General features: G+C 42.6%; 1 protein-coding gene across 1 annotated transcript; it reads left to right on the forward strand.

Annotated features, from left to right (window-relative positions):
* The first annotated feature begins 372 nt into the window (after positions 1 to 372).
* On the forward strand, positions 373 to 21509 carry EDRF1 (erythroid differentiation regulatory factor 1). Its single transcript, XM_021526355.2, has 25 exons — positions 373 to 533; positions 2145 to 2353; positions 3748 to 3814; positions 4988 to 5113; positions 5597 to 5721; positions 6057 to 6216; positions 7442 to 7543; positions 7811 to 7932; positions 8603 to 8714; positions 9392 to 9539; positions 9614 to 9722; positions 10032 to 10143; positions 11043 to 11303; positions 11618 to 11689; positions 11803 to 11953; positions 13744 to 13932; positions 14968 to 15168; positions 15517 to 15735; positions 16037 to 16260; positions 16614 to 16772; positions 17172 to 17321; positions 17543 to 17696; positions 17967 to 18082; positions 18645 to 18808; positions 20707 to 21509. The coding sequence occupies exons 1-25, from the start codon at positions 468 to 470 to the stop codon at positions 20873 to 20875; spliced, it is 3687 nt and encodes a 1228-aa protein (XP_021382030.1). The 5' UTR covers positions 373 to 467; the 3' UTR covers positions 20876 to 21509.
* The last annotated feature ends 100 nt before the right edge of the window (positions 21510 to 21609 follow it).

Below are 21609 nucleotides of genomic sequence, written 5' to 3' on the forward strand. Positions count from 1 at the left end.
TGGAAAGGGTGGCCAAGAATTGGAAGGGCGGTAGTGGAGCCCCATTCCTGGAGGTGCTTAAGGAACGACTGGACCTGACACTCCTCGCTTTGATGTAATTGACGAGGTTTTTCCCACATCAACCACCTTCCGAGCCCGCTGGGAACGCCGCCTCCCGCCCGCCCCTCACGGCGGCACCGCCCGCCCCTCACGGCGCCGCCTCCCGCCCGCCCCTCACGGCGGCACCGCCCGCCCCTCACGGCGCCGCCCTCAGAGCCCGCCCCTCACGGCGCCGCCCTCAGAGCCCGCCCCTCACGGCGGCACCGCCCGCCCCTCACGGCGCCGCCCTCAGAGCCCGCCCTTCCCGCGCCTTCTCGAAAAGTCTCGCGAGAGGCGGCGGCTCCCGGCCGGACCCCCCGGGCAGCGGCTCCGCTCCCGCTGCCCCTTCCCGGACCATTCCCGCCCCATTCCCGCCCCATTCCCGGACCATGGAGGAGCCCTGCGGCGCGGGCACCCCTGCCCCGCTGAGGGGAGACGCCGAGGAGCCCAAGCAGGTGGGCGGCGCTGAGGGGCGGCCGTGCTGGGTGAGGTAGAGGGGCTGTGAGGGGGTCGAGCGGCGGCTACAGACACGGCCCCTGGGGGTGTTTTAATTGAAGCGGTGTTTTTGGTCCTCTTTCCAGTTTGTCAGGGCCGGAGTGCTGTAGGGAACACGCTAATTATGATTAAGCGTTAATTGCGAGCAGTGTTGCTGTTGTTATGCCTAAGTGCAGCGTATTTACGTAAGTGGTGTCCTGTGGAGCTGTTTTTCCCTTGACTTGTGTTAGTTCAAAGCTCCTCGCACACGGGTGACAGCTGCGTGTTTGAAAAGAAGTAGGCAAACACGAAGCTTGTTTAATTTATTATTATTTAATAATAGTAAGGTAGAAGCCTGTTTAGCTTTAATATTAGTGTTAATATACACCTACTTTCACAAACTTTAGTGGGAGATGTGTTTGTTTTAGCCTTTCTGAGTTATTTTGTGTGGTGTGGCAGCTGACGTTGGTGACACTTCATTCTCAGAGTGCCCAGGTGGGCAGGGAGGCCACTGTCACCTGCTTGGATCAGCCACAGTGTGGCACAGGACCAGGGCAAGGGGTGTCCCCCTGTGCTGGGCACTGCCGAGGTCCAGCCTCAAATTCTGGGATTGATTCTGGCGCTGTTAGGTCAGGAAAGACAATGAGGGGCTGGAGTGTGCGCAGGGAATGGAGCTGGGAAGGGGCTGGGAACTCCTGAGGGATTTGGGAAGGGGCTGGGAACTCCTGAGGGAGCTGGGAAGGGGCTGGGGAACTCCTGAGGGATTTGGGAAGGGGCTGGGAACTCCTGAGGGAGCTGGGAAGGGGCTGGGGAACTCCTGAGGGATTTGGGAAGGGGCTGGGAACTCCTGAGGGAGCTGGGAAGGGGCTGGAGAGGTCCTGAGGGATCTGGGAGGGGGCTGGGAACTCCTGAGGGAGCTGGGAAGGGGCTGGGAAACTCCTGAGGGAGCTGGGAAGGGGCTGGGAACTCCTGAGGGATTTGGGAAGGGGCTGGGAACTCCTGAGGGATTTGGGAAGGGGCTGGGAACTCCTGAGGGATCTGAGGGGGCTCAGCCTGGAACAAAGGGGGATCAGGGGGACCTTGTGGCTCTGCACAGTTCCTGCCAGGAGGGGACAGCCGGGGGGTCGGGCTCTGCTCCAGGAACAGGGACAGGAGCAGAGGGAACGGCCCCAGGCTGGGACAGGGGCAGGGTGGGCAGGAAGAATTCTTTCATGGAAATAAATGGTTGTCAAGCGTTGGAACGGGCTGTCTGGGGCAGTGGTGGAGTCCCCATCCCTGGAGGTGTCCAAGGAAAGACTGGATGTGTTGATCAGTGCTCTGGTCTGGGTGACAGTGCGGTGGTTCATCACAGATTGGACTTGATAATCTTGGAGGTCTTTTCCAACCTAAGTGATTCTGTGATAATTCCTAAAGTGAAGCTTATGCTTGACATGAATTGGAATAACTGGAAAACTGTATGTGCTGGGGAAAGGTAAGTGAATATAGGACTGGATTTTGCTCACTTAGCCTTAAAAATAACTTATTACAGAACAAGCCTGATAGTTTTAATTGCCAACACTTAAGTAGAAGGCTAATTTCTCTCTGGAAATCAGGGCTCGGTGCTGTTCCTCGGAGGCAATGAGGTGAAGAGCTGTGCTGTGGTGAAATACTCCTCAGCCCCTCCTCAAGCAGCCTTTGCCCGTCTGCAGGAGAAAACAGACCTGAAGCTGCCTCCTGCCAACTGGTTACGGGAAAGTGCCAAACTGGGACCAGCAGGGACAACCATTCTGGGCAACAGCAAGAAAAGTAAACCCTTCTCAAGGTAAATAACAGCAGCCCCTGTTTTTTTTTCCAGGCCTTTAAGAGCTATTGTGATTGTTAACTTGGATCCTATGTCATTTAAAGTAGAAAGTACAGGTTTAACCATAGCAACTAATATTGCTTTGTCTTAACTGTTCTCCCTCTACTTTTTCATCTGGAGTTGTTGCCTCTGTGGTCTGATCTTGTGTCATTAGTAAATGATTGATGATGTTGATTATTTACATAACACATAGAGATGGTTTTGTTTATTTGTTCACATGCCTTTTGACACCTTGCCTCAGACAGTCAAACTGACTTTCTGTTCTTCCCTGGTTGGCCCAGATCAAACTGGACTGGTTCAGCCAGCCCTTCTGCCTTTGCTAACAGGTGAAATAGAACGTGTGGTTCCCCTTGGAAACCAATTTATAGCTCTTCTGGATCTTTAGAAAGTGGACCTGACTAATGGCAAATGAAATATCACATTTATATCAGGATTTCATCTTTCTATCACACTATAGGTGAAATGAGGGGCACGCCCAAGAAGCAGTGTTACCTTTCAGTGTGGATGTTTGCTGAATTGTTGACTGAATTGAGTTCAGAGTGTTTATAAACAGGAGGCTCAAATCCTGTGCTGAACAAGCAAATTCACACCAAGTCAGGCAGTCAGTGAAATTTAACAGTTTGTTCAAGGTCTGTGTTTGCATCCTCATCATCTCTTTTAGGAGCTGGACTTTTCAGAGCAGAGTAACACGTTTTTCAGGTCTTTATGAATTTTTCATGTTTATTTTAGATATTGTGGTTGTCAAATAGAGGCTGGCAGTTCAATCTCTTTCTTTATTGTCAGTATTAAAAAGCTGATAACAAAAGTATAACTTACACATCATGTATGTTTTGGATTTTAGTAGTATCTGGATTTGTTTTAAAGAATGATCTGTACATTGAAATATTCCAGCTTAAGTACTTTGTAATTTCCTTAACGAGGGTGGAGGAAGAGACAACGTGTCTGTTACAACATGTAGGGCAATTCTGGAAAATGTGAATAAGAGGTAAAATTCAATTACAGCTACTCAAATGAAAGTCTTTAATATGCTTAATGCCTTAAAGAGAAACTCCTTGAAGAACTCTTCAGTGTTAGAATCCTTCATTTTTTTCTGATTTTTCTTTATTTCAACAAATCTTTAAGTGCTATAGAATGTCTTGAAATTAGGTCTAAGCACTTTCAAAGATATATTTGAAAAACTTGCAGAATATGAAGATGAAATCACTGTTAATTTTAGGTCTCATTGCACTAGGGGATGTTTAGCTGGGTAATTTTTTTTTATTTTTTATTAAGCCATTCAAAGATGTAATAGATATAAAAGCCAGGTCTGTACTGTCACACTGGAACTGTCTTAACTTGTAATGTTTTTTAAATAGCTTTGGGATGGCCTATGACTTCATTGACTCAGTTGGAAATGATGTGGATGTCGTATCTGATTCAGAGGTATGGGCACATCTTAAATTTCTCATTCAAATTCTTAACATTGCATAAACTTTTAAGATTCTGTGGTGGCTTCTGGCATCTTTGTGTCCTTGGGGGAAAAGGAGAGATCCCTTAATGAATCACAGATCACCAAGTAAGGGAGTTGTGATCACTGAGTAAGAAATGTTGAGAGAAAAATCATATTTTCTCTAGAGTTCTGCAAATAATCTGCAGCTGAAGTGTGCATTTTAGTGAATGCTGAACATCAGTCTTGCAAGGTAGTCATCTTGTGTGTTTGAAATCAGTTGTTTTGATGCAAACTGTTACTCTCAAGATGGCCTTTCTTCTATTCTTATCTAGGAGAGAGAACTGCCCTCCAGCTTCTTCTTTCCTTTGTTTTTTGTCAGATTCTGAACTCTTTGGTGCTGGTAATATCTGTAGCATTCAGATGAGGTTGCTCAGAAGAGGAAGCATGTTCATGTTAATATTTGTATTCAGATCTAGATCTCTGTCTGGATTGCTTTGGACTCCTGGCAAAGAATTGGTATTCATGCTGTGAAAATAAAGGTTTACAACCCAAATCATCCCTTTGGATATTTTTGTCATTTTTGTTGGTACCTGGTCATGGTGATCCAATCAGAGAATGTGTTTAAGCCATGTGTGTTGTTCCTACTGATGACTTGGTCTCTTTATCACTGTCATTTGTGTTCTCTGCCCTCAGCAAATGCATTTTGTTGTGGAATGGTTTTCAAATCTCTGGCACTGTCAGGTTTTATTTGACCATGTGGGCTGGGGTAGAATTCATTTTCTTCCCAGTGGCTGGTAAGAGGCTGTTTCAGGATTGTCCTGAGTACAGGTTGAGATGTTTTTGTTGTACAGAGATGTTTTTGTTGTTGCTGAGCAGGGCTTACACAGAGCCAAGGCTTTTCCTGCTTCTCATCCAGCCCTGCTGGCAGAGGGGTGGGAATGCATGGAAAACTGGGAAGAGACACAGCCAGGACAGGGAATCCTGACTGACCAAAGGGGGCTGGGGGGGAGAAGGAGGAAGGGGGGCATGTTTGAAGTGGTGGAGCTTAGACTTGGAGTCTCCCCAAGTCACTGTTACACACAATGGCACCTCAATTTCCTGACAATTGTCTTCCCATGCAGCATAATTATATTAAATATTTTCTCTTTTCACTTTCCTACTGGAAGAACATTAAAAAACTCCTGAAGATCCCTTACAGCAAGTCCCACGTGAGCATGGCAGTGCACAGAATTGGGAGGACACTCCTGCTGGATGAGCTGGATATCCAGGAACTCTTCATGAGATCATCTCAGGTGAACCACTTTGTTGTTGATAACTGTGGCATGTAGGCAAAATGCATTATTTCAGGAATAGAGTGGCAAGAAAATGTCTGGAAATCTCTCAAATCAAATGTGGGTGCTAAAGGTGTTCTGTTTTGCAGCAGTTTACCCACAAACTACACTGGTGTCCTGTGTTCATGGTATTGTAGGGTTAATATTCTATGCCTCACTTCAGTGTAATTACTTCAGTATTGCTGTAGCATTTGATTGATTTTTATAAGCAATATGTATTTCTATGTAGCCTTTTATATATGTGTTTTTCTAATTAAGTCAAATTTTCAGTAATAACAGCTTTCCTAGAAGCTGTATTCTCAATAAATGACCAATTCAGGATTTCAGCTCTAATGTTATTTTCTCGGTTTCTTCTTGGGGAGGAGTATTTGTAAGTTTATAAGGCACTTGGTTTACTTTGCAGATGCTTCTTGATGTTATTTTCTTATTTCTTCCGTTGCCTAGACAGGGGACTGGACATGGCTGAAGGAGTTTTATCAAAGGCTGATTGATCAGAAATGGCAAAGAAAAAAGAAGAGTAAAGAACACTGGTACCAGAAGGCAATACTTTCTAAGTTTTTGTATTACAGGTAACCTTTTGTCTGCATAAAAATTGAATTCTGCCCCACTTCTGCTTGGTTTTTGGTCTTGAAGTAAATATTGAAATTCTATTATGGTCTGATTTACTTACTGCTTTTTCCTTAAACAGAGGGAGTTGAGTGGTGATGTCAGAAAATCACATGAAATATTTTCACAGAAAATAAAGTGTTTTACTTTAAAATTGAAATATTAAGTAATAAAATAAATAGTGTGACTTAACTGCATATCAGCCAAGTCATTTGTTGGCAAGGGTGTATTAAGCATAACTCTAAAAATGGATCTGTTTGCATCTTGTCAGCTGAACTTGTAAATGTTTCCTTGTCAGCATTAATGGAGATGGAGCTGCTCAGCCTGTTCCTTCCACTTCCAAGCAGCACCAGGAGGGTCCTGTTGCAGGTGAGAGTGATGAAGCAGGAAGGGCCTCCTGGCCAGCTCCTTTTGAAATGCCTTCCTCGCTATCTGAAGATCCAGGTGCCTCTAACCAGGTTGGTATGAAGAATGTTTTACATGGCACCACAGTGTTTGTAGAGCCACAGAGGTGCAAAGGTTCTCAGAAGTGCTGCTGCAGCTCCCTTTGCTGAAGGAGCTGAGCGAAGGCATTAGGAGAACTTGGCAGGAGCTGCAGTTCCAGATTTGCCAGTGGTTCAGAGCTCCAAATTTCAGATATTTGTTCTGTCACTGCAGTGTTAAATTGCTAATTATCCCAGCATCTTTGAGAAACAAAGCCTTTGGCTAGGAGTATTCATCATTGCCTTTACATAAAGTAGGAAAATCCTGATAATCAGAAGATGTGTTTGGAAGCTTAAAGTTCTGGCCTTTCTTTCTAAATCTGCCATAAAAATCCATCTTCTGGTGGCCCTGAATTTATTAGGTAGAGAGGAAAATCAAAATTTCTGAAAAGGGAAAACAGTTAAGCTGAATATAAAAAGACTTGCCATGAGATTACACAAGTGAGAGATGTTTACAGCAATTATGCAACAAGCTATGATTAGTATCAGGCCCTAATTCAGGGTTTCTATTATGGCTAAACTTATTTATGAAAACTGTAAATTCCTGTGGTTTTTGTGAATAATATGAAACAGAATTGATAAAATTTTGGGGAGGTTGAAAAGTCTGCTTCTTTCAGTCTGCATTAATATAATAATGATGCTACAGTTGTGCTTGCACAATGTTACCAAATGATCTGCAAAATTTAGGAGTTTCTAACCTACATTGGCATAAACTTGTAACCGCATGTGTTGTGTGAAGTGGAGAAATGCTTCAGTGCTTGAAAGCTTTTAGAAAAAGGACTCCTTCTCTCTTCCACCCTCTTGAGGAACCATTGCCCAGTTCAGCAGACCGTTAATCATAAAGAAGCTGTTATGCATTTGCACAGTGCCATTTCCTTAAGTTCATAAATAAACCAGCAGGATGGAGGTTTTGCTTCTGGACACAGGGTGTTGACCCTGAGTTACTAAGGAGCTCTTTTAAATACTTCCTGGTTTCTTCCCAGACCCTCTGAGAATATTACAAAACACAGCATCTTAGCACCAGCTATAGAAAAGAAGCATTCTAGTCACTGCCTAGAGGCTTTTTGCAGTTTTATGCAGATTTATTTAAAGATGTTGAAGGTAAAGGTTTTTGCCTTACATGCTTTGTTGTTCATATCTTTTTAAATGGCTGACTTGACCTCAGCAGCAGAATCACTCGTTATCCTTGTGCTCTCCACAGGGAAATGTGCCTCTTGAACCCTCATATCTAGTGGGGCACGTGGCCTCAGCCCCCAGAGAACAAAACCTGACTCCTTTGTTCAATGACGGGGAGAACAGTCAGGTATGCTTTATGTGGGAGCTGAACCCCCAGGTTAAAGCAACGCCTCCAGCCAAGGCCTGAACTGGAACCAAGGCCAAACTCAGTCCCTGTAGAAGTAGCTTTTGTGGCATCTGCAATTTTAAGTTCCCGTGAACGCGCCGGGTTTGTCACGTGCTGGCTTTCATTTGCTGCTTTGGCTTCTTGCTGTCTCATAATTCCACAGAATGTCATGGAGAACAGGTGTTATACCACTGATTTACTGGCCAATTCTGTTTTCTCTTCATGAAGGGACTTAAAAATGACTTTGTTCGTAATATCCTGTGGACCTTTGAAGATATCCACATGTTGGTGGGATCAAATATGCCAATATTTGGCGGTGGGAGATACCCTGCTGTGAGCCTGCGCCTCAGGTGAGCTTAGAAGTTGATAGATATTATTTATACCAGCCTTGACTGATTTGTTAATTAGCTATCTGCACTTTTTGCTACTTTTATAAAAGAGAGCAGTAATATGTGTCTTCCTGGGAGTCTGATTTTTAGTAGCTGCTTGTTGAGCATAAGCACTTAAAATGTTATTGAGCAGTGAGACAGAACTATTCCAGTCCCAATTTAATGTCAATCCCTTCATTACCACTCTTCCATTCATAGGCAAAGAATGAGCAAAAGCTTGAAGCTGATTTGGTGTATTTGTCATCTTTTTAAGGTACCTTTAGGAATTAACAGTACCTTGCTCTTCAAGGAATTTTGGAAGGCCTGGGACTAGGTTTGTGCTGTAATTAGCTACAGCTAAAAATGCTATTCCTTTAGAACTTCTGAAGTACTTATTATCTTGGTAATAATGTGACATCAGAAGCCTGTTAAACGTGGGCAAAAACTCCAAACTGCTGATGGAATGTGAGCATATTCCATTGGAGAGATCAGCACATCTGTTATAATAAATTAATACAGCAATTCACAAATAATTGTTTTAGTGTTCATCCACTCTCAGGTGACTTAAACCTAAATCCCATTAATAAACATCCCTAATATTTCCTGAAGGGTAAACAAAGATTTAAGTAACACTAGAAATATTTTATTTTAGGGATAACAACAAGCCAATAAATGTGCTAACAGGGATTGACTATTGGTTGGACAACTTAATATGCAATGTACCAGAGCTTGTGATGTGCTTTCATGTCAATGGAATTGTTCAGGTAAGTCTGGCTCTTGGCATTATGCCTTAAAATAATAATTCATTCTTCACCTTCTAAAATTGCCTCAGTTACCACTGATTCTTCACACTGTTCTGAGCAAAGATGACAAAAATCCTGTGTTGCAGAATGAGAAGCATTTTAGACAGCTTGCAGCAGTCATCTAAAAATAGTGTGTTCTTTATTCCCCTCCCTTTCACACATGCAAGATTCCTTCTTTCCCTGATGTTTGAGTGAAGGCAAAAATAAAAACTGCAACTGCAGAAATCAGTTTCTTACATCTTGAAATCTGCAGTGTTCCCTTGCCAAGACAGATGCAAGCTTTTGAATGTTTGTTTATGCTGTTTTACTGTAGACCAGCTGTGTTTCTGTTCTGCCTGGTAGCCTGGAGTTGTTTCCTAGGCTGCCTAGGTTTGGTTGAAGTAGCAGATGTTGTACCTTCTCCTCCTTATTTTTCCTCATCTTTTGCTCTCCATTTACCATGTTTGTGACAGAAATGGATCCTTCTTAAAGCTTTGAATAGTGTAGTCAGGATGTGCTTGCTTAAAGTAAATCATAGAAATTAATTCAATTTATCATAATAGCAGCCTTTGTTTTAGCTGCTGATGGACATACTGATACATTAATTTTGGTGTCACAAAACCCTTCTGAGTTTGAGTCTTAATTTCTGTTCTTTGCAGAAATATGAAATGATCAAGACTGAAGACATTCCAAATTTGGAAAACTCCAATTTTTCTACCAAAGTGATAAAAGATATTGCTCAAAATATCTTATCTTTTCTGAAATCAAATTGCACCAAAGAAGGACACACCTATTGGCTATTTAAAGGTAAGAATGTTTAGATCAGTTTTAAAGGATTGATAGCAATGTGATGTTGATTAATGAAAAATTTTCCTTTTCAGCAAGTGGGAGTGACATAGTAAAGCTCTATGACCTCACCACGCTTTGTGAAGAGACTGAAGACAAATACCAAAACCCTTTTACAATGCCAGTGGCAATTCTGCTGTACAAGTGAGTTTTTATCGTTTTTATTGCCATACTTGGTTCTTGGTGCAGTTCTATTCAGAACACAGACCAAAAATCATGATCAAATAACAATCATATACAAACTTGCTAAATCTTATTCCCACTAGATCAAAACAGACTTTTTCTTTTTCACCATTTCTCCATGTAAACTTCTTTGCTGATAAAGTCTTGTAGACTCATCATGAAGTTTGGAAGATCTACAGTTGTAGAATATTGTGTAAAGCTTCTTTTTTTTTTTCCTAGCACAAAGAAATTACCCAGTGATTTTACTGTTTTGTTCAACTTTCTCTTTAGAGTTGCTTGCAATATGATGTTGAAGAAAAACCAGAACAAGAAACACTATGGCACAATTAGAACATTGCTCCTGAATTGTCTGAAGTTGTTGGACAATGGAAGACATCCTCAAGTGAGAATCCAATGTTTTCTTGCACTTTTGTGTAAATATACTGTAATCATAATAAATAACATATGCTGTAATCATAATAAACCTAGTAATAAATAGTGTGCTACTTCTTCCTCCCAAAGGAGAGAATTTCAATTTATAAACGAACTTAAAAATTGATTTATTTTTAAAGAATCCCTATATATTTTTTTTAATTAGTTGTTTTTTGCTGCCCGTCATTGCAGCACAAGTATTCTGTCCTGCTCTAAAAAGGAATTTCTCATTACATTCACTCTGTTGTTCTTGCTGCCAGAGCCCTTTGGGAAGAGATCCTGGATAAAAAGTGTAAAATGTGAATATATAGTCTGAAATTGGCTAAAAAGTGGGTCAGGCTAACCAGAGAAGTTGTAATCTCCATCTTTTCAGATACTCAAAGCCCAGCTGGACACAGTCCTGAGCTACCTGCCTTGATAAATGGGTTGGGCTAGAGGGTCTCTAAATAATTTAAGCTGTTTTCAACTGAAAATGAATCCCAAAAATGTGATGTGAAAAATCTGAGTCATATCTAGAATGGATTACAAGAGGGGACATGGCACACATTAAACTAATAAAAATGTGGATTTCTTCTAGAGTTGTGAAAGGTTTTCAAAATCCCAATGGAATCTCTTCAGTTTATTTTTTTTTTTTTGCTTGCATAAGATCCTCGTGTTGTCTCCTGTGATCTGCAAGCTGTTAGAACAGGCAGTACGTGTTCTCTACGAACTGGTTTTTATTATTTTCTAAACTTGATCAGCTTAGATCCTTTTCCCTTCCAAGGAATTTGCTCAGGCTGTGTTTACAGGTTATCAAACATCTCTTTCTGTGTCCTCTGTCCTCCTTATTCTAACATAATTTATATTCTTGCCTCTCTTTTCTTTGCAAAGATTATTGCTTCAGCAAACTACATGTTATCAGAGCTTTTTCAGCTGGATGAACCTAAAAAAGAAGACAGTGCAGACTTCCCTATAAATGGAAATTCTGATGAAAGTTACAGTGAGGAAGAGGAAGAAATGCCAGACAGTGATGAAAATGGTTCTTACAGCAACAGTTCTGATCCCCCAGATGACAATAAAGCAGTGGCAATAATCAAATCCGTTGGAGAGTTGTCAGTACCAGAAAAGTACAAATCTGTGCATCGAATACGTGTAAGTGACACTGGGGTGTATTTAAGGGTTTTCCTGGATGATTCAGTTCATGGGACAAAAGTTCATGGGTAGTGCAGTTCAGTTCCCTGGTAGTTCTGCCTTCAGGTTAACTGCAGTGGGCAAAAAACCACTTCATGAGATGCTCTTGAAATCTGAGGTGTTTGAATTTTATGGTAGAGGCTTCGTGTAGATTTTTTTTTTCCTTTACCATATTCCACTTTGTCTTGATGTTACCACTTATTTGCACCTTCTGGGCAGTCATTTTATGTTTCCTGTGTTGACTCTTCTCTTCCCTCCCTGCTGCCCCACTGAAGCCCAGCTGTGCATTCCCTGTCTGCCATGGCACCGAGGAGCGCTGCAGGCTGGTGCTCAACCATGTCCTGGAGGTGAGTTCACTGCCAGCTTCCTGAGGATGCTTCATCTCCCACCCAATTATTCATCTACTCTGTTTGCTAAATACTGCTCTCAAGGTGAATGAAATGATTTCTCCCTTTTGCAGGGTTTGAAGTCTGTTGACAGCAGTGTTAAAAAAGAAGGTGACCTTCCTGCAGCTGACCCCAGCACTCCAATCCCCTTGAAATATGAGGATGAATCCACCAGTGGTGGTCCTGAGTCTCTGGAAAAACAGATGGCCTTATTTCTAGACAAAAGTAAGTTGTATTGTTGTGCAAATAAGACCTTTCCAGTGCCAACACAAACTGCTCCTACTTCATTTTGATTGTCAAAACAGTGTGCTTAAATCACTAATTACAGTATTGCCTAAGGAAAAGTGCACTGAAAATTGGAGAACAGTCTGTTCCTTTTTAAATATGAAAAGAGAAGCTCATTTGAGTTATTTTGCATAGCAAAGAATCTTTTATTAGTCAACACATGATTTTACTGGACTCTGTTTAGATGTGGCTTTCAGATGACTTCCATAAAGGCTTGGTATTTTGAGGTTTGGTATGTGCAGCACCGTAAGTTTTGTGGGTTGATTTAAAAATAGGCTTAATTTCTTTGTGTGTGAGTGACCTGGATGTTTTCTGGAAGAATTTCTCCCTTCTGGCAGGTTTTGTTCCTACATTAGGCTTGGTGCTTGAATTGCATATCAAATGTTAACTAGAATTTTGTTCTCTTTCTTGTACCTCTACAGCTGTGAAAAGAAGCAGCAAATAAAAGATGTTTTGTTTGCTTAAATGCTCAAACTCCTGAATTTTCAGGCTACAGTCTCTCTATTTTATTTTGTTCTGGAGTGACATAAAAAGTTCCAGGAAAGACTTTTATCTAAAAGTAGTAAAGTCCTCTGCAGGGCAAGGAGCCCTGTAAGCATAGCCCAGAAAAAAATTGATCATGCCTACTTTGGCAGTTCTTTATTCTTTCCTTTCTCCTCCCTTCTGCCTTTGAAAAATCTCTGAATAAGAAGCCAGTTCAATTTTGAGTTATTCACACTCAGACAGATTCCTGGATCTGTGCTTGAGTCCAGAGCTACTTGCTCACTTCTGCTTCCCAGTCCAAGGGTTTGTTTTCTGTGATGTGAATTGTATGTGGCAGAGAAAATACATATATGGAAAGGATAAATGCTCTAAATCCTGGAATTTCTAACTTCAAGAGAACTACCTGTGAATAGTGTATGGATACAGGGTGTGTGCAGTGTGTGTGTCTTTTGCTGGGTGGGGTGTTACTGTTTTAGATTGGTCTTTGTCCTAGTAGAACATGTAATGCTTAAGAATTTATTATATTTACTTATTATGTATTTATATATTGTTGTAAGATAGTGGGTTTACAAGTCAGGCCTTGTAAAACCACCTTAAGCAAGAGACTCATTTCTGTGTGCAAATACTGTTAAGGCAAAATTCTGACCCTTGGTAGGGACAGGCCTTGAATCAGGAACAGAGACCTGTTATTTCTGGCTCCATAATCACTGCAGCATCAAAGAAAAGCTTCATAACCTTATGCAGAGGTTATCCTGAAATAAGTGTGAGAAAGTGCTTGGTTTTTCTTGTGGGAAGAACCAGGTTATCCAGCTTTGTGTGTGCTGGAGGCTAGACCCACACATGGAAGCTTTCATACAGAAACTGAGCATTTATCTTAAGGATGTGGTAGAGAACATGACAAATTCTTCCTGTGGCTTTCTTGTGGTTTTTCTGTTGCTCCCTGAGGGAGCAGTTTTGGCCTCTGCTCCTGTGTTTCACAAGCTGTCTGGGGTCAGAGAGGTCACCTGCACTGTCACTGTCCCACTGCATTCCAGCATCCTGCTGTCAGGTGCAGTGCATGGAGGAGTGCCACGTGTTGGGTCTGTTTTGCAGATGGTGTGCTGGAGTGGCAGACGAGCTGGCAGAGCTCTGCCAGTGCAGGGCAGTCATCAGGCAATTCCCATCCTGCCTGTGCTCATGGAGTCATGTCCAGCCTCTGGCATCTATCAGAGGGGAGAGTCACTGACGAGGTTCTGTTCTTCTCACAGTGGGCTCCTTCCAGAAGGGGAAGCATTGCAGTCAGTCAGGAATGATTCCTGGATCGTGGCAATATAAAATGAAACTCCAGCTGATCCTGAAGTCATCAAGAGCTTACTATGTCCTATCTGATGCTGCTATGGTCCTGCAGAAGTACGGGCGAGCACTGCGCTACATCAAGCTGGCCTTGCAGTGCCATGGTAAGTTCCTTGAATGGATTTGTCACCTGTGCCACTGTGTGGAGACACCTGTCACCACTGCTGTGCATGACTTTTCCCTGTGGTGTGCAGTGACAAGTCTGAGAAGCTTGTGTTTAACTGGACTCAGTGTCCAGCTCTGTGTTAAGATCAGAAGTCTGTAGTGGGGATAACTTCTGTCACTGATCAATAGAAAGACAATGCCATTTTGACATTTGGGAACTTGAGGGCACATTTGGAGCTCCAGAGAAGTTGAATTTGGGAGAGTCTGTCCTGTGCCAAGGCCAGTATTCTGTACTCCCAAGTGATGTTGCTGCAAGCTGGTGTTTTTTCCCTGGTGGTTCCCATGTTTAATTTAACTATATCTTTGACTCTGAGAAATAATAAACTTCTTCAGCAGCTGAATTGGATGCTCCTCTAAACTAGAATACATCTTGAAGTATTACTGAGGAAAAGGAAAAAAGTGAAATCAAGCTGTTTAGACTAATACTGCCCTAATGAGAGTAACTAACTGGGAAATGCCAGTAGCTTAGTGCTAAAATGCTGCTATTTCCCTGCCATAGGGGAGGGCCCCTGTCTTAGGGCATGAGGAGGCTTATAAAGCAAACCCATTTGATCTTAGCCCAAAGCATCAATAGACTTCCCAATAACTCACAGCACTCTGCAGCTTTCAGTCTTTTATAGACTAGAGAAGCAACTTTAAACTCTACCTTTTGGAAATTAACTTTTCAGTCTGTATTTCCCTTGAGTTCATCTGCAGAAAGTCAGTTTTCCCTTGATCAAATCAGAGGTTAGTATTTGTAATTACCAGAGTGACTGCTCATCTTGGACAGCACAGGAGAGCTCTTCTTAAACCATCAGCTATGTAGAGCAACTGTGACTTCAGGTTATTTCTTCTGAGGATAACACATTGTCACACTCATTCTCTGTCTGCACACAGGTAACATAAAACCCAATTATCTTGTCAGTCTGTGTCAAGCCTTTTGATGTGTAATTCTTTTTCCTTCTCCCTCATCCATGTTGGTTTTTTCCCCCCAGATACCTACTGCTGTCTGTGTGGCAGCATGCTGCCCGAGGTGCTGGTGTTCCTGTGCCAGTGCTTAACCCTTTGTGGAGATATCCAGTTAATGCTGGCTCAGAATGCAAACAACAGAGCAGCTTACCTTGAAGAATATAATTACCAGACTAAAGAAGATCAGGAGATACTACACAGCCTTCACAGAGAATCCAGGTGCCAAGGTACGATCCTGACACAGGAGAAGTGCCAGACTTTGGATACGTGATAGACATAAATAATTCCATTGGGTTTCCTCAAAACCATGCACTAGGAGAACTTATGTCAGGGAGGTTATTGCACTTCACTTCTGCTTTCTTCAGAGGAGGCTCATCCTGCCTGTCATACAGAAGGGGGTTGTCAAGGTAGTGTATGACATAGCCTGAAGCTGTGAAACATCTAAAGGCAGTAACTGTTTCAGTAATAAATAAAATCTACCTGACACAAGTCTTGTACTTTCTCTGGGCATTTTCCCCTAGACTTAAATTAGAGAAATACTGTTTGACACAAAGGCTTTGCATTTTGTTTTCCAGTGTTTGCCTGGGCTACAGATTTATCCACAGACTTGGAATACCAGCTTTCTGTCAGCTGTAAGTGCTATGAAGCAGCTTATGAAATCCTGCTTTTCAGTAATTTAAAAAGCCAAAACCCAGAGCAGCACATCCAGGTACTAAAGAGGATGGGCAATATCAGGAATGAGATTGGAGTGTTCTACATGAACCAGGCAGCTGCAGTGCAGACTGAGAGAGTGGGCAAGTATCCTTTTTCTATTCCTGACCATTTCATGGAGCTACAGCAGTGATCAAGTTCACTAATTGTATGAAAAATCTTTCTGTTTATAAAGAGGACATTTAAATGACTTCATAGTTTTTTAATGTTCACTGTGATTATTTGTTTACAGTAGATCAGTGTGGCTTGTACACTGTAGTTAATTGAGCCTAAACTGAATAATGGAGAAATTCCTTTAAAATGTGTAGAATGATCTCAAAAAGCCATTATGGAACGCTTCAAACTGAGGAATTTGAGTCTCTAAGCCATGTGCTTCCACCCTAGTGAGTAAAAACGTCTCGACGACAGAGCAGCAGCTCTGGAAGAAAAGTTTCTCCTGCTTTGAAGAAGGAATTCAGAATTTTGAGTCCATTGATGATGCCACCAATGCTGCTCTTCTGCTATGCAACACGGGGAGGCTGATGAGGATCTGTGCCCAGGCCCACTGTGCAGCTGAAGGGGACTTCAAAAGGGAGTTTTCCCCAGAAGAGGCCCTTTATTACAATAAGGTAACCCCAGACCCCAAAAGGCCTTTTACTGTGAGGTATTTGTGAATACTTTGGTAAATATGTTTAAATTTGGGTAGAATAATCTGGGATAGCGGTCATGCTTCCATACTACCCTAATTCTTGCTGTGTGGGCTTTGGTGGTGGTGTTGAGGTTTGATTGCTGTGACATTCAGATGCTGATATTGAACATAATGCAGTGCCACACACAGAGTGAAAAATTGTGTGGTCAGAATTAAAGTAATTATCAAATGAGACTGAAAAAGGCTCAGGGAGATATTTTGAGTAGAGGGAAGTTGATTTCTAGTTGTTAGAAATGCAGGCAGTAACTGTGTGCATGATTTTATCATTTGTAGGCTATTGACTATTACCTGAAGGCACTGAGGTCTCTGGGGAAGAGGGATGTGCATCCAGCTGTTTGGGACTCTGTGAACTGGGAGCTGTCTACAACGTATTTCACCATGGCAACTCTGCAGCAGGATTATGCTCCCTTATCCAGAAAGGCTCAGGAGCAGGTAACAGAGGGCATGCATTGTGTCTGAAAAAAATACATTGTTGGCATCCTGGAAAACTGAATGTGGAGCAAAGTTGGTATTGGAATTGTAGAATCATACAATGGTTTGGGTTGGAAAAGACCTTAAAATCCATCTTGTTCCACTCCAGCCGTGGGCAGGGACATCTTCCACTATCCCAGGCTGCTCTTGGGCACTTCCAGGGATCCAGGGGCAGTCACAGCTGCTCTGGGCACCTTGTGCCAGGGCCTGCCCACCCTCAAAGGGAACAATTCCTTCCCAATATCTACTCTAAATCTTCCTTCATTAAGCTTAAGGCTGTTTCCCCTTTGTCCTATACTACATGCCCCTCTTCAGGGATGTTTTTTTTCTTAAATTTGTATTTATTTATTTGTGTTGTAGATAGAGAAGGAAGTCAGTGAAGCCATGATGAAGTCCTTGAAGTACTGTGATGTTGATACAGTGTCTGAACGACAGCCCCTGTGCCAGTACCGAGCTGCCACCATCCACCACAGGCTGGCTTCAATGTACCACAGCTGCCTCAGGAACCAGGTATTGCTCCAGGCTCTTTGAATTTCTAAACTCTGCCTTTAATATGTTCAGTATGTGTGGAGCTGATATATATCTTTCTGCCTGTAGCTGGGATGTATTTATTTCAATTATTTAACCAAAGAAATGAGTGTTTCCCAGCCCTCTCCAAGTAGACCTTTGCAGTGGCTCCTGATGGACATCCAGAGAGGAGGGATTCACTCTGTGCCCTCCTGTGAGTGCAGGTTGGTGATGAGCACCTGAGGAAGCAGCACCGTGTCCTGGCTGATCTCCACTACAGCAAAGCAGTGCGGCTCTTCCAGCTCCTGAAGGATGCCCCCTGTGAGCTGCTGCGTGTGCAGCTGGAGAGAGTGGCCTTTGCAGAGTTCCAGATGGCCAGTAAGTGTAGCTCTGGCTTTAACCAGCTTTCCAAACCACCTCCTACTTGGTTTCATTTTTAGATAACTAAATTTATATGAGAGTAGGAGCAATCTGCTGCTCAGGATAGAATTTTCCTCAAGAGAGGAGACAAGGCACTTTTATCTTGCTGGTTTTCAGCTGACTAGGGCTGTAAGGGCTTTCTTCCTAACTCCTGAAGTCTTTGGATGGAAGAAAAATACAGTCTGTAACATTAGCCTTTTTGTCCTTAATTTTCATGGGTTTTTTTAGGTCAGAACAGCAGTGCTGGGAAATTAAAGACTCTGTCTGGGGCCCTTGATATAATGACCAAAACCAAGGGTGCATTTCAGCTCATCAGGAAGGAGCTTGTGGCAGAAAATGAACAGGTAAAGAAACTTCAAGTGGTGTGATACCTGCTTCCTTCTGGCTTGTGCCTTCCCAAATTAATGGTCATTTGGCAGTTAAAATATTCCTTGGTTACTTTTCATAGAGCCAGTGACTTAAAGAGCATGGACAGAGTTAGATGTATTGCAGTTCTCCCTTAACCTTAAAGTGGAAAAAAAGAAATTCCTCTAGAACATGATCCAGAGATAGATTAAAACATATTTCTATACAGATGTGAACTGCCTGTGTGAATGGACTTCTTTTTGTGCAACCCTGCTATCCCTTAAAAGTCTTCTCTTAAGAACTTTAGAATCTGTGTATAATAAAAAAGTTCTCTGTCTCTGGTATGTTTAATATTTAAATGTTAAAATGTGCAGGGTTGTCTGTAGCCAGTGTGAATTATGTTCCTGATGCCTCAGTCAAGAATTACTTGCAGGGTGTGCTGACGTCTGTGTCCCTTGCTGTGAAAGTCAGCTCACTTGCAAAGAGGGGCTTTTTAAATCACTCCTTGTATTTATAAGGTGGAATTCAGTCAAGTTGTTTTGGATTGTTTGTCTCCTGTAGATCAGCAAGGATAAAAGTCCTGCTGAGAGCATGTCAGTGAACGATTCCTCTGCAGGCCTTAACAAAGAGGAAGTCTTGAAACTGCTTGGGATTTTTGAGTCCAGGATGTCTTTCCTTCTCCTCCAATCTATTAAATTGTTAACTTCAAGCAAAAAAAAGATTGGGTAAGTTGAAGCTTGGTGTCCTTTTTCCTGACTGGCATGGGATTGGTGTGTGACAGAGCAGAGTTCCTGGGGGAGAAGCTGCTGGGTGCTGCTGATAACTCTTGATCCATCTTTCTGATAAATGTCAGTGGAACTTGGCAAGCAGAACACTTGAGAAGAAATCCAGGCACATCAGTAATGCAGCAAAGAGAGGGATGGATATGGGGAGATGTGCACTGGTGTCAGGGAATTTACTAATTCCTAATGGACTCTTCTGTCCTGCTGCTGGGATTTAGGACAAACCTGACTTCTTTTTGTGCTGACTTTGAAGAGATGTTGAGATTAGGTGTGGCAGCAAATTCCTCCCCCACTCCTTCTGTTGCTTCGATCTGAATGTATGTGGTGTTCCTTTTGGGACCCAGAAAATACCTTTTACTCCCCCTGCAGCAAGTGTGTGATTGCAGCAGCTGTTCCTAATGTTACATAAAGTGAAGTTCTGAAAATGTGGCATTAGTTTTAGAGAATTCCTTTAGGCTTGAAAGTTGGGTTAATAGTTTTGGGGATTGAAACACTGCTGATGGAAGAGCTGTTTTGCTAAAAGTAAACTGTGAAATGAGTTCATTGTGCCCAGGAAGCTGTTTGCTGATAGTGGGAGACTGGTAAATAAAAAACATGAGAAGAGAACACAGCCAGGGTGTCTTTTGAGCTGTTTTTTCGCCTCCCAAAAAAGAGCTTCCACAAGGTGGCAGTCTGAATATGTGAAACACAGAGGATTTTTACAGGATAATTTATATGTTGGCAAGCAGATGTCACAGCTAGCTGAGTAAGCTCAAGTCCTTGAAACTTTGAGGCCAAGCTTGAAACTACCTTTGATTTGACCTTTCTTGTGCCTTCTGTACACCCTGTGTGCATTTCCTCCCTTCTGCTCTGCAGAGGGGAGGTTCTGCCTTCTGCTTTAATAATGGGGTGAAAAGGGAGGAAATTGGAGCTCAAATGCTGCTTCAGGGTCCCGGGTGCACTTTGGCAAAAAACAGTAGAACATGCAGTAAAATTGTGTTTGATAGCCAAACTTGCAGCCTGGCAGTCAAAATGCATTAAATCAGTTTTACCCTCCCAAAGTGGAATCATGAGCAGAACAGAACTTGGCTGTGCAAACTGGAGGGGAACAGTAATTGAAAGTAATACTTTGTTCTGGGAATACTTGTAGCTTATCCCAGAAATACTTTGAATTTCAGTGGCTTTTTATTGACTACCTGTTCTGTTTAATAAATGAACCTGATTCCTGCCAAGTGTGTGATGAATTTAATTTGCTTCAACATTTCTCAGTCATTCCTGAAGCACTTGCAATTAACCTGACTACTGCTTGTACATTTTATATTCTATTATATTTATATTTTATGTTCCTGCCTGCTGTATAAACCGAATGCTCTGATTGCAGTGCAGGGAATGGCTGAGGATATCCCCAGGGATCCTCATCAGTATTATTTATTTGAGGAATGTTTGAAGGAACTGGGGTTGAGGAGGCTTAGAGGTGACCTTACTGCTCTCTACAACTTCCTGAAGGGAGGTTGCAGACAGGAGGGGTCGGTCTCTTCCACCGGGCAGCACTGACAGAACCAGAGGACACAGCTTCAGGCTATGTCATGGAAAGTCTAGGTTGGATATTAGGAAAAAAATTTTCACCAAAAGAATAATAAAGCACTGGAATTGTTTTCCCAGGGAGGTGGTAGAATCACCATTTCTGGATGTGTTTAAAAAAGACTGGACATGGCACTTGGCGCTATAGTCTGGTTGAGGGGTTAAGGCATGGGTTGGACTTGATGATCTCAGAGGTCTCTTCCAACCTCCTGATTCTGTGATTTAATAATGCTCTGGATAATTTGCAGCTGACTAGTTGGGACTCTCTGCTGTCTTTGCAGGGGCAGCAATGAGGAAGAAGCAGCTCTGAGAACAAACAAGCAGGTTTATTCCCTGCTGCTCCGTGCCACTGCCAACAAGGGGCTGTCGCTGCTGGAGCGCACCGAGCTCCTGCTGAGCCTGCTGGAGCAGCTGGCCCCGGGCAGCGAGGGCGGCCCTGGCTCACAGTGAGCACAGCCCTGCAGAGCTGCAGCACCAGTGCCTTGCTGGGAGCACTGGGGGTGTTCCCATGGGATGTTTGTTGATTGAGGTGAGCTCTCACCACTGTTGTTCCGTTGGAACCTGGCAGAGCACAGGGATTCCTTTGTATCCCCACAAAGCTTTCCTTGTCTGGCTCCCAGCGTTTCTTTGTTTGAAATGCCAGCTTGGAGTTCTGGAGATAAAAATGTAACTTTTGCACCGTGGGGAAATTTCCTGGTTTTTCTCTTATAGTGAAATCCATGTTTTGCATAAAGATGTAACCTCACAGCTGCTCTGGTTTGGTGTTTATTGAAATGTGTTTTGTAAGCAGGGCTGCACTGGAACACTTGCACTGCTAAAGGCAGCCCAAGCTGTACCAGGAGATTTCTGTGGAATATGCAGATGCACTTCTTAATCCCAGGGAGGATCCTGCACAAAAACCTGTGCCTTTCTAGCTTTGATGTGACTCTTGCAATTTATCAGCCATCTCTGGAATTTTGTTTTGGAAAGTGAATGGTTTCAGCTATGTTGGAATTGATCAAGAATAGTATTATCTTTTTCAGACTTGAAACTGTGAATAAATGAGAGGATATTTTTAAATAAAAATTTATTTATTGCATATAAACATCAGTCTGCCTTGTTTTTCTTGGTTATGACCCTCCTCAGAGCAGCAAACTGCTCAACAGAATTAAAACTATTTGAAAGACAAATTTTTAATGTTTTGG

This window comes from Lonchura striata, chromosome 7 (assembly GCF_046129695.1).
Source record: "Lonchura striata isolate bLonStr1 chromosome 7, bLonStr1.mat, whole genome shotgun sequence".
NCBI lineage: Eukaryota > Metazoa > Chordata > Aves > Passeriformes > Estrildidae > Lonchura > Lonchura striata.

Excerpts from the sequence above, each read along its gene's own strand:
- EDRF1 (XM_021526355.2), top strand. The coding sequence starts at position 468 with ATGGAGGAGCCCTGCGGCGCGGGCACCCCTGCCCCGCTGAGGGGAGAC. Across the intron at positions 9,723-10,031 it reads GTGGCAATTCTGCTGTACAA|AGTTGCTTGCAATATGATGT; the intron begins GTGAGTTTTTAT and ends CTTTCTCTTTAG. Across the intron at positions 11,304-11,617 it reads AATCTGTGCATCGAATACGT|CCCAGCTGTGCATTCCCTGT; the intron begins GTAAGTGACACT and ends GCCCCACTGAAG.